Genomic DNA, 12,695 nt, shown 5'->3' with positions numbered 1-12,695 from the left:
TTATCTACCTCACTGTTCATCTGAACTATCTATTTTCAAAGGAATTTATAATTTTACATACATTTACAGCTAAGCTAAACAACTTTTGCCTTCGATTCTGCTTTCCACTTAATATGGACAAAATTTGAAAATTATAGTTTTCCAATGTTACATTTAAATGAACAGCACGGAAGGGGAGAGTTCAATTAGTTCGTCATATTATTACAGTAACTATTTTTCAATTTAATCGTAAAATTGCTCTGACATTTATTGTGTTTAATTGGGTAACATTGGCTTCCAAATTCGTTTCTTTTTTTATCGCGTATTTTCGGTACCACTTACTGTCAAAATTGTTTGTGGCGAAAGATTTTCCGACGAAAAAACAAAACAGTAAAAATTTTGTCAAAACAAAAGCACGTATAAACATTGTACGAGTTAGTACTGATATTAATGGACAAGGTGGGATGCATGCTTAGACGCAGTTAAACATTAAATAAAAAACAAGTTTTTTAAACTGCAAGTAAGGAGCGACATTAAAACTTAAAACGAACAGAAATTATTCCGTATATAAAAGGGGCTGACCCCTCCTCAACGCCTCGCTCTTTACGCTAAAGTTTGACTCTTTCTCTCAACTCTAATTTTTAAAAGAAATAAAAAACTTTAGCGTAAAGAGCGAGGCGTTGAGGAGGGGTCAACCCCTTTTATATACGGAATAATTTCTGTTCGTTTTAATTTTTAATGTTGCTCTTTACTTGCAGTTTAAAAAACTTGTGTTTTATTTAATTTCTGAACGTTTTTTAATTAATGCATATTTTGATTTTCGCTCACCGCACATGCATAATTAAAACGAAATTTACTTATTATTATTTTTTTTTTTTGTATAAATGGCTTTCTCATAGTTTTGATCGGACAATTTCGACAAGAAAAAGGAGTGGGCAAGGAGGCCTAGTTGCCCTCTAATTTTTGGTTGCTTAAAAATGCAACTAGATTTTTTTTATTTTTTACGAACGTTATTGTTAATAATAAAAATACGTACCTTATGAATTAACTTACGTAAGAAATTTCTATATTTGTGTATTTTTATTCTGTATACGACGGGGTTTGCCCCCTCGTCAATACCTCATTCTTTACACTAAATCTTGAATTTTGTGAATTTTGTGAAAATCTGTGAATTTTGAAATCTTTAAGATTTCCCCCTGAATCACAAAGGCCTGAGAATAAATAGTTGAAATTACTAAAAATACTTTAGCGTAAAGAGCAAGGTATGGCGGAAGAGACGAACCCCCTGATATACGTAATATTTTATGTTTGTTTTAAGTTTTAATGCTACTCATTACTTCCACTTGAAAAAAATTTATTTATTTTCTCATTGTTTTTTTTTAAGTAATGCTAGAAAATCCTGTGCCCCCTTCATGGAAATTCTCTTCCCTCATGAAAAATTCCTCCATGGAAAGATCCTCCCATGTAACCTACTCCCCGCGACTCACCCCCCCCCAAACGCGAAAAAGTCCCCCTGAAAACGTCTGTACACTTCATAATTAACAATTGCTATATGTAAACAATGATCAAAGTTTGTGACTTGTAGCCCCTCTCCCGGGGACTGGGGGGATAAGTCATCCCCAAAAACATATTTATTAGGTTTTCGACTAAGCTGAACAAAATGGCTATCTCAAAATTTTGATCCGGTGACTTTGGGGAAAATTGTGCGTGGGAGGGGAACTAGGTGCCCTCCAGTGTTTTTGGTCACTTAAAAAGGGCACTATAGCTTTCAATATCCGTCAGATTGAGCCCTCTTGTGACATCTTAGGACAACTGGGTCGATACGATAACCCCTGGGGGAAAAAACAAAAACAAAAAATAAATAAACACGCATCCGTGATTTGTCTATCTGGCAAAAAATACAAAATTCTACATTTTTGTTGATAGAAGCTTGAAACTTCTAAAATAGGGTTCTCTGATACGCTGAATCTGATGGTGTGATTTTCGTTAAGATTCTATTAATTTTAAGTGATGTTTCCCACTATTTTCTAAAATAAGACAAATTTTCTCAGGCTCGTAACTTTTGATGGGTAAGACTAAACTTGATGTTACAACTTATATATTTAATATCAGCATTAAAGTGCAATTCTTTGATGTAACCATTTGTATCAAAACTCAGTTTTTTAGAGTTTCGGTGACTATTGATCCGGGTCGCTCTTTACTACAGTTCGTTACCACGAACTGTTTGATAAGCAACTCCAAAAATCGGCTTCATAGTACTTATGTCAGTTAATCAAATTAGATAAAAAAAAAGAAAAGTCTTTCAAAATAAGACTAAGAGTAACAATAAAACAGAAATTATTCTGTGCGCAAGGGAACCGTCCCCTCCTTAACCTCTTGTACTTAGCCCTAATTTTTTATAGTAGGCTACTTCTTGTTCTAATTCAACAGACCTCGTGTTAAGTAGTCATTCTTCAAAGACTGGAACAAAAAGTCAAACTGTAGGATAATGAGCGAGGTCAGCGTTTGATAAGAACTTCTACGAAATATAGACATTGGACAAAAGAAACGGTTAAAGTTACTCCTAGGATACAAATCAAATTTACCCATAAACTAAATCAACGTTTACGAAATCAACGTTTACGAATTGTATTACTGAATACTTCAGATTTAAAAAAAAATCCAAAATTTTACTGTGTTTCATTCTCAATAGTCCCAACTGTATACTCATACAAAAAAAAAAATTAAGATCGTTAGAGAGAACCCACGGTAAGTAAACCATTTACTATTCATACTTATCGCATTTCCGCCGAAGAAAAGTTCTTTTGAAAACTCTTCTTCCCCAATAAAGAACCCTCCCCCCTCCCGAGTCAAAATCCTGAATATGGCCCCATTAGAGAGGGATTGGGCACAATTGCGATGGCAGCAAATTTCAAAATCTATTAAGAGTACTGAATCGACCGAATCCGTATATTTCATCTTTTTTTCTCCTATAAGTAATTTTAACGAAATTTACAAGTTAAATTAAGAACCACAGGTCGTTAAATAGGCCAATAAAAGATAATGACAATCACAAATTCCTACTCACCTAAATTATCTGTAGCCAAAATGCGTTTACAATTGCACATTAACAAGACCAAAAAAGTTTGTACAATATTAAATAAGCAAATGCTCCACTTAAACTGATTTCTCATTTCACGATTATGGTAATCATAATTTCTAATCCATCCAACACAATAATCTCCTACTCCAAGTATTTTCCACGGATTTATAAGCCTTACTTTCTCTAAGTCCTGAGATGAACTATTTCAAAATTCTATAGACTGACGGAGCTGAGATGCTGAAAAATGGAGAGAGAAACTGCGCGATCTTCCCCCTGCAGTTTGTATAAACTTTTACATTTAGGAAACGCAAAAAAAGCCACAAAATCAAGCTTCCTTTCTTCTTGAGGATGATCACTATATATTTTTTTGCAATAATTACTGTTTTTGCTTAATTGCAAGGCATTGAAAAAGGACTTCCACGATCAATTGTTAGTATTTTGTGTCAACTTTTTTAAACTGGGAAATGGAGAAATAACGACAAAACGAAATATACTGATAAAATTTAGTAAGAAGTCTCCTGAAGAACGAATTGAGGGTTATTATTGTTTATTTAGTTTTTACGGTTACCTTCAAGGCTTAATTACAGATTACTAACAAAGGAGAAACTCAACGATCACAACCCCTGCAGTTTATATATATTTTTAAATATTATTAATTTAAATTTTTGAATTAAACAGTTTGTATAAATTTTTAAATATTAGTAATCAGAAAAAGGCCAAGAAATATTGTTTTCTAATATGATCCAAAAAAATTACTTGCTTTTTCTTCAGGATAGTCGTTATTTGCCCATTTTTACATTTACCTTTCCGCTTATTTGTGGAATATATCTATATTCCAGAAGCCGTGTAGTCACCACTGGGAAACCCACTTATTGTTTAAACCTTAACACATTGCCAGACTGGAAAAAAAGCCACAAAATTGAACTATCTATTATGATCAAGTGATAATATTTGCTTTTTGTTCATTATTAGCTCATCTTTGTGTTTTCCTTTTCTGATTAGTTATGGAATATCAAACAGTTCGTGGTAACGAACTGCAAGTAAGGCCAACTGAACTGCGGCTAAGTGCGCTAAAGTTTGAATTATATTCCAATTCCTCAAGAACGATTCCTGAAACACTATATTCGTTTAATTAAACAATAAGAAGCTTTTTTTGAAAGTGCAAAAAACTTTAGCGTTAGAGTGAGGTGTTGCGGACGAATAGCCCCCCTCATATACGAAATAATTTCTATTTGTTTTTATTTTAATATTGCTTCTTACTTTCAGTCGAAAAAACTTCTTTTTATATTTAATATTTTATAGAATCCGTGCTGTCACCATTGTGAAATGTACATTTTGTATAAACCTTAACTCATTATCAAACACTTCGTGGTAATGAACTGTACTAAGGAGCGACCCGACTCAATAGTAACCAAAACTCTAGAAAATGGAATTTTGATACCAATAGCTACATCAAAATAATCACATTTTAATGCTGATTTTAGATATATAAGTTTCATCAAGTATAGTCTTACCCATCAAAAGTGTCTTATTTGCTTCCTCATCAACGCCCCGCTCCTTACGCATTTTTTTTTTACTGTTTTAAAAAGAAGAGTTGAGAAAAAGAGTCAAACTTTAGCGTAAAAAGATGGGCCTTTATGAGGAAGCAGCCGCTTTCATATACGAAGTAATTTCTGTTTGTTTTAAGTTTTAATGTTGCTCCTTACTTTCAGTTAAAAAAAAACTTGTTTTTTTAATTTGATTAAACAGAAAAAGGCAACAAAATAGAACTTTCTATTAAACAGTTCGTGGTAACGAACTGTTTAATAGGAGCGACCCGGCTCAATAGTAAACGAAACTCTAAAAATCGGAATTTTGATGCTAAAAGATATATCAAAAGAGTCAAATTTTTATGCTGATTTTAAATATATAAGTTTCATCAAGTTTTGTCTTTGTCATCAAAAAGTTACGACCCTGAGAAATTTTGCCTTATTTTGGAAAATAGGGGGAAACACCCCCTAAAAATCATAGGATCTTAACGAAAATCACACCATCGCATTCAGCGTATCAGAGAACTATAGAAAAAATTCCAAGGTCCAATCTACAAAAATATGGGATTTCGTATTTTTTGCCAGAAGACAAATCACGGGTGCGTGTTTATTTGTTTGTTTGTTCGTTTGTTTGTTTTTTTTGTGTTTTTTCCCCAGGGATCATCGCATCGACCAAGTGGTCCTAGAGTGTTGCAAGAGGGCTCATTCTAACGGAAATTAAAAGTTCTAGTGCCCTTTTTAAGTGACCAAAAAAACTGGAGGGCACCTAGGCCCCCTCCCACGCTCATTGTTTTCCCAAAGTCAACAGATCAAAATTTTGACATAGCCATTTTGTTCCACATAGTCGAAAACCATAATAACTATGTCTTTGGGATGACGTACCCCCCCCCCCCACAGTCCCTGGAGGAGGGGCTGCAAGTTACAAACTTTGATCAATGTTTACATACAGTAATGGTTATTGGAAAGTGTACCGACGTTTTCAGGGGGATTTTTTGGTCTGGGTGTGGGGTTTAGGCTGGCACGTACACATGGGGGGCCTTTGGACCCCCCCCCCAAAAAAAAAAAAAAACTTTGTCAAATGTTAAATTAGTCCACGGTTTCTTGGGATTTCTGGCAAAAGTAGGACATTTATTAGAAATCTAGATACATGTATGAAGCCTTTTTTGGGGGATTTTACAGCATGCCATTATCCGGTCAAGGCACTGCCCAATTATTAACCCATTTTCTGTCTAACTTTTTATCCTCTTTTAAGTAATTAGCAATTGTGCTGTTTTTTTTTTTTTGTTTTTTTTTTGTTTTTTTTTTGTAAAGAGAGTTTGCTTTCCACAGCAAAATAGAATTATCCTTGATATTAGGGCTTTTATTCCCCCCCCCCTTTCAGGATAAAGTTCAGCTTTTATGGATCAATTTTGGAAACTGTTATTTTTGATTAAAATCTACGTTTTTGCAATAAAAGAACTACCCCCCACAGCATCCATATTGCACTGTTAACCCTAAAATTTCCCTTTCAGCAGGATTTAATAGATTAATTACTGGTTCTAAATCGCTATGAACATAACCCGAGTCTAAAATGTACTTTTGAGGCTTCAGTCTTCTCCCCCCCCCCCATCCGCTACAATACTACAGATTAAAGTTAGTCTGTATTTTCCGATATACGTGCTTTTCGCATTACTAAATAAAAAAAAGTGCTACTTTATATCTGCTGTTTCGAAGGCTTTGCCCCCCCCCCTGAAAAAAAATCCTGCGTATGTGCCTGGGTTCAGGGGAGGGGGCTATATCGAAGGATCTTTCCTTGGAGGAATATTTCATGGGGGAAGAGAAATTCCATGAAAAGGGCGCAGGATTTTCTAGCATTACTATTAAAAAAAAAACAATGAAAATATAAACATGAAAAAGTTTTTTCAATTGAAAGTAAGGAGAAGCATTAATACTTAAAACGAACAGAGATTATTACGCATATGAGGGGTTCTAAAAACACTTATTATAAAGAGTGATGTATTTAGGAGGAGATAAATACTTCGCTCTTTTTTCGCTCTTTTTTATTTAATTTCTGAAAGTTTTTGAATTAATGCATGTCTGATTTTGGCTCTCCGTACATAGATTATTAAAATGAAATTTGCATATTAATTCTTTTTTTGGCTAAATGGCTTTCTCTTAGTTTTGATCAGACGATTTTGAGAAATAAAGGGTGGGGAAGGAGGCCTAGTTGCCCTCCAATTTTTCGGTTACTTAAAAAGGCAACTAGATCTTTTAATTTTTAACAAACGTTTTTATTCGTAAAAAATACACGTAACTTAAGAATGAACTTACGTAACAAACTTTTATATTCTTATATTTCTGATTATATATATGAGGGGGTTGGTCCCCTCGTTAATACCTCGCTCTTCACACTAAATCTTGTTTTGTCCCAATTCTTTAAGAATTACCCCTGAATCAGAAAGGCCGTAGAATAAATAGTTGAAATTACTTTTAAAAAAATTTAGCATAAAGAGCGAAGTATTTATCTCCTCCTAAATACCTCGCTCTTTATGCTAAAGTACTTTTAGAACCCCTAATATGTGTAATAATCTCTGTTCGTTTTAAGTTTTAATGCTTCTCTTTACTTTCAATTGAAAAAACTTTTTCATGTTTATATTTTCATTGTTTTTTTTTTAATAGTAATGCTAGAAAATCCTGCGCCCTTTTCATTGAATTTCTCTTCCCCCATGAAATATTCCTCCAAGGAAAGATCCTCCCATATAGCCCCCTCCCCTGAACCCCACACCCAAACCAAAAAAATCCCCCTGATAATGTCGGTACATTTCCCAGTAACCATTACTGTATGTAAACATTGGTAAAAGTTTGTAACTTGCAGCCCCTCCCCCAGGGACTGTGGGAGGTAAGTCATCCCCAAAGACATAGTTATTATGGTTTTCGACTATGCGGAACAAAATGGCTATCTCAAAATTCTGACCCGTTGACTTTGAGGAAAAATGAGCGTGGGAGGGGGCCTAGGTACCCTCCAATTTTTTGGTTACTTAAAAAGGGCACTAGAACTTTTCATTTCCGTTAGAATTAGCCCTCTTGCAACACTCTAGGACCACTTGTTCGATACGATGACCCCTGGGGAAAAAAAAACAAACAAATAAACACGCACCCGTGATTTGTCTTCTGGCAAAAAATACGTAATTCTACATTTTTGTAGATTGGACCTTGAAATTTTTCTATAGGGTTCTCTGATACGCTGAATGTGATGGTGTGATTTTCGTTAAAATCCTATGACTTTTAGGGGGTGTTACCCCCTATTTTCCAAAATAAGGCAAATTGTCTCAGGCTCGTAACTTTTGATGACAAAGACTAAATTTGATGGAACTTATATATTTAAAATCAGCATCAAAATCTGATTTTTTGATATATCTTTTAGCATCGAAATTCCGTTTTTTAGATTTTTGTTTACTATTGAGCCGGGTCGCTCCTTACTACAGTTCGTTACCACGAACTGTTTGAAAAACATATTTTGAAAACATTTCTTATCTGTCACAAGGATAAATATAAAAAAAAAAACCTAATGAAGTTTACAGGAAACGAAAAAATATCATAGAATCAATACATTTTCAATATAATAGTCAGATTAATGAACAATCTGTTGGAACTTACTGCAAGAGAATCCCATCCTTTTTCGCCCCTTTTGTTTCTTTTAATTCTATTCCTTCAAAACCATAGAAAATTGACACCAAATAAAGCTTCTAAGACACTAGTTAGCAAATTTTGAGGCAATCATTTTAGTTTTCAGTAAAACAGACTAAACCTAACTGATAACAATACTTCTTATAAAACTGTCTTTTCCGGTTTGTTTTGTTATTTCTAGCTTTGTCTTTTATTTTAATCTCCCTCAAAAGTAAAAACCGTTAGAAAAATTAATACCGGAATTGAACCGTTATAAAATAAACCGAAAGTAAAAACGGCTATAATCGTTTAAGAAGGATGAAATGAAAACACAAATAAGTTTTAGAACAAACATTAAACATTTCTTAGAATATATATTCACAATTATCAGTTTATTTTAACCATTTTAATAGTAATTTTTTTTTGTTATTTCTAGCTTTGTCTTTTATTTTAATCTCCCTCACAAGTAAACACCGTTAGAAAAATTAATACTGTTATTAAACCGTTATAAAATAAAACCATAAGTAAAAACGGTTATTACCGTTTAAAAAGGATGAAATGGAAACACAAACAAGTTTTAGAGCAAACAATAAACATTTCTTAGAATATATATTCACAATTATCAGTTTACTTTAACTATTTTAATAGAAATTTTTTTTTGTTTTTTCTAGCTTTTTCTTTTATTTTAATCTCCCTCAAAAGTAAAAACCATTAGAAAAATTAATACCGTTATTAAACCGTAATAAAATAAAACCAAAAGTAAAAACGGCCATAACCTTTTAAAAAGGATGAAATGGAAACACAAATAAGTTTTAGAGCAAACAATAAACATTTCTTAGAATATATATTCATAATTATCAGTTCATTTTAACCATTTTAATAGGACATTTTTTTTGTTATTTCTAGTTTTGTCTTTTATTTTAATCTCCCTCAAAAGTAAAAAAAGAACATTACGTCCAATTTTTATAGACCCATATCAATCCTACCCTTGTTTTCGAAAATATTTGAAAAAATTGTGCATAAAAGGCTTTATGATCACCTTATGAAAACGGGGATGTTAAGTGAAAACCAGTTTGGCTTTAGGAAAGGTCATTCGACGTCGGACGCCGTGCATTCCCTTTGTGATATTTTAAATGAATGCTTTGAACGTGGTGAAATCCCTTTGACCGTTTACATCGATTTTAGAAAAGCATTCGATACAGTGGATTTTAATATACCACTCAAACGTCTACAATCCCTTGGAGTTCGTGGTAACTATTTAAAGTGGTTTAATAGTTTTTTAAGTGGTAGATCTATTCAAGTTGTATTAAATGATGTGTTTTCTTCTCCTTTTCAAGTGAGGTGTGGTGTACTTCAGGGGTCTGTTTTGGGACCACTTCTGTACCTTGTGTATGTTGATTCAATGCGTTTCTACTTACCTGAGTGTTGTATTACGACTTTTGCGGATGATACAGCTTTAACTATGTCTATTCAATCTGTCGATGATTTGTTGTTGAAAGTTAATAGGATATTAAAGGCATTTTTTGTATTTACAAGTTTGAGCCTTTTGTCAGTAAACGTTAATAAAACTAATTTTATGATTTATAGGAGAGCTGGTAAGCCTCCATGTGTTGATAAAAAGATATTTTTTAACGGCAGGCCTTTGTCACAAGTGCATGAAGTGCGTTATTTGGGGTTCCAGCTTGATTGTAATCTATCTTGGAAGAACCATAGTGATCTTGTTGCAGCTAAAGTTGCTAGAGGTTTGGGAATTTTGCGTCGATTAAAGCATGTTTTACCATTACCAGTTCTTTTATTATTATACCACCCCATTGTTGCGCCTTATATTTCTTATGGTTGTGTTCTTTGGTCTAGTAATTTCTATGCAAATTTTAAAAGAGTGCAGATCCTACAAAATAAAACAGTACGTCTTCTTGGTAATTATGTAGAAAATGTGAATGATACCGCGTCATGTTTTAAGAAATTACGAGTGCTTAACATTGGTCAGATTCAAGATTATCAAGCTGCTGTTTTTGCGTATCGATGTTGCAATGATGTATGTCCTCCAGATTTACCAGTTTTTTTCGAGTAAATCGTTCACTCCATGGGTATGAGACTAGAGAGGCAGATAATTTTATTGTTGAGTACCGAGACACCACACGTGCAGCTTTCGGAATTAGGTATTTAGCTCCGGCTATTTGGAATGATATCCCAGCTGGCATTAGGGAGGCGGAACATATTGGGTTGTTTAAAGTAAATTTAAAAAAAACATTTATTGGGAGTGGGGAGATAATTCTTTTTTTTCTTTTTCTTCTTTTTTGTATAATTATTGTTAGCCTTTATTTATGTATATTCTGGTATTAAGGAGTAATTGAGTGAGAGTTTGTCCTTCTTTAGTTTCCGTTTTTTTTTTAGTTTCTGTTTTTTTTTATTATTAAATTAGGTTGAGAATCAGAGGATTGCAGCCGTCCAACATCAGGCTCTTTGAGCCTTCCCCAGGGCGGTTGTGTGTATTTATAGTTTTTGTAATTTAGTAGTTAATAAAGAGAGTTCACATTAAAAAAAAAAATAAAAGACAGTTCACGTAAATTAACCTTTTAAAGCGCCAATAGGGAATCACTAGCACAATTTATTTATTATTCAGTAAGGTGTAAGTGATGCTAGTCATGGGCACCCACAAGCTGAATTTTAGAGGGGGCTTACCTGGTCTAATCGGCACTTCGAATGCTTTATAGTAGAAATCTCGAAACAAACATGCACAAACATAAGGCATCATCATTGAGCCAGGGGAGGGGGCTGGTGCCACTTGCAACCTTATGGGCGCCCATGATGCTAGTGCCCTTAGGGTTATTTGAGACAGAGGAGGTCCTACTCTTATTTTAAAAATACTTTTTTGTTCTGAGTTTAACTTGATTATTAGTTTAAATTTCTGTTTGTTTTATGCCTTATTTATTTATTCATAAAAATTTTATATTTGTTTTAAGATTGGCTAATGATGTGACTTGAGCTCTTTTAGTTTAGATTATAATTTTACTCTTTAATTTTCTTTGAATCCCTTTTAAATGGTCTTAAAATTAAAAAAAAAATGGTTTTTCAAGAAACTTTCCCAATTAGGCTAAAAGTTAAAATAAGCAGAAACGAGCTCATATAAAAATAAAACTTGAAACTACTAAAACTATGAATCAAGAGATTAAACCCAAAGTGAGCAGAGGATGCAATAGTCGATGAAGTCAGTCCTAAAAAGAACAACAATTACTACTTAATGAATACATTATTATCTCTTGCTTCACCCTAATAGTGACTCAGGTGTTATTTATAGGAGATGTCGGGGTTCCCCCGATACAAATTTGCTTTGGACAGTAAAGTATGAACCCTTAATAGCTTAGAAAAAACCCTCCAAAAACAGGATAGGTGCCCAAACCCCAGGTGTTGATTGCATAGCAAATCATTTTTTTTTAATATGATGGTCGTGGAGTTAGACATAAATTAATGAAAATTAAGAATATGATTTCTTAAAAAGGGGAATTACCTTGCAATTTTAGGGAAACTTTAAATATAAACCCTCTATAAGAATTGTGATAAGAGTTCGTGCGGTAATTATTAAGGCATTAGCCTGGTTTTAGGAGTATACTTGCACGTAAAGTATGGTAATACTTTTAAGACTTAGAGATGCCTTAGATAGTGTCTCAACAGAAGAACAATGTGGTTTTAGAAGACGTAGAGGATGTGTCGACCAAGATTTGACTCTTGAATCGATGACTGAGTCATTTCAACTGAGTTTTTCCAACTGAAAGTAAGGAGCAACAATAAAACTTACAAAGAACATAAATTATTATGTATGTAAAGGGGGTTGCCCCTTCTTCAACACCTCACTCTTTTCTTTGTATTAATAGGGCTACAAAATTAGTTACCAATTCATCTTTTTTTGTCATTTTGTACAAGCGAACTTTGATAGAGGCTGGATTAGCTCGTGTCTTTTATCGTATGCATAGCCGTTGCCTCCTTTGAGCTTATGCACATATTTAAGCTATTTGCAGCAGATTGAAGTTTATGAGGCTTGGGCCTGTAGATTCGACTCCATTTTGTTACATTGTAAAGATCTTGGCATCAAACCTGTCTGACTCGTCCCTTCCCCCTTTTAAATAAACCATATTCAGCTCAACCCTCCTCCAATTAATAATATTATTACGAATGTAACTCGGCCCCCTTTAACCAGACCTACCCATAAACCAAAACTGTCTGAGTCACCCCCCTCCCCCATTTAAATCAACCACATTCAGCTCAACCCTCCTCCAATCAATAATATTACTATAAAACGTAATTCAGCCTGTAATTCAGACCGTTTTGTTATATTGACCAAGTAGTTAAGATAACTTGGCGGGATATCTTAAGGAAAAGTTTATGCTGCTTTAAAACTAAAGCAAAAGGCAGTATGTGCATGTTGGTTGTCAATAAAGTGTCTTAGTAATTCCTAAAGAATG

The 12,695-nt window shown here is 33.7% G+C and overlaps 1 protein-coding gene across 2 annotated transcripts in view; it reads right to left on the bottom strand.

Moving 5' to 3' along the window:
- The window catches only part of LOC136043877 (protein eva-1 homolog C-like), a 268,061-nt gene extending 264,790 nt beyond the window's left edge, over positions 1-3,271 (bottom strand). For both annotated transcript variants that reach the window (XM_065728853.1, XM_065728863.1), the window contains exon 1: positions 3,047-3,271. In XM_065728853.1, the coding sequence (XP_065584925.1) occupies positions 3,047-3,152 (106 nt within the window). In that variant the 5' untranslated portion in view covers positions 3,153-3,271. The remainder of the gene's footprint in view (positions 1-3,046) is intronic.
- Positions 3,272-12,695: the final 9,424 nt, after the last annotated feature.

The sequence above is a fragment of the Artemia franciscana genome, chromosome 1 (genome assembly GCF_032884065.1).
Source record: "Artemia franciscana chromosome 1, ASM3288406v1, whole genome shotgun sequence".
Classification (NCBI taxonomy): domain Eukaryota; kingdom Metazoa; phylum Arthropoda; class Branchiopoda; order Anostraca; family Artemiidae; genus Artemia; species Artemia franciscana.
Note: the sequence above shows the minus strand (reverse complement) of the source record. Positions and strands in the feature narration are given on the sequence as shown.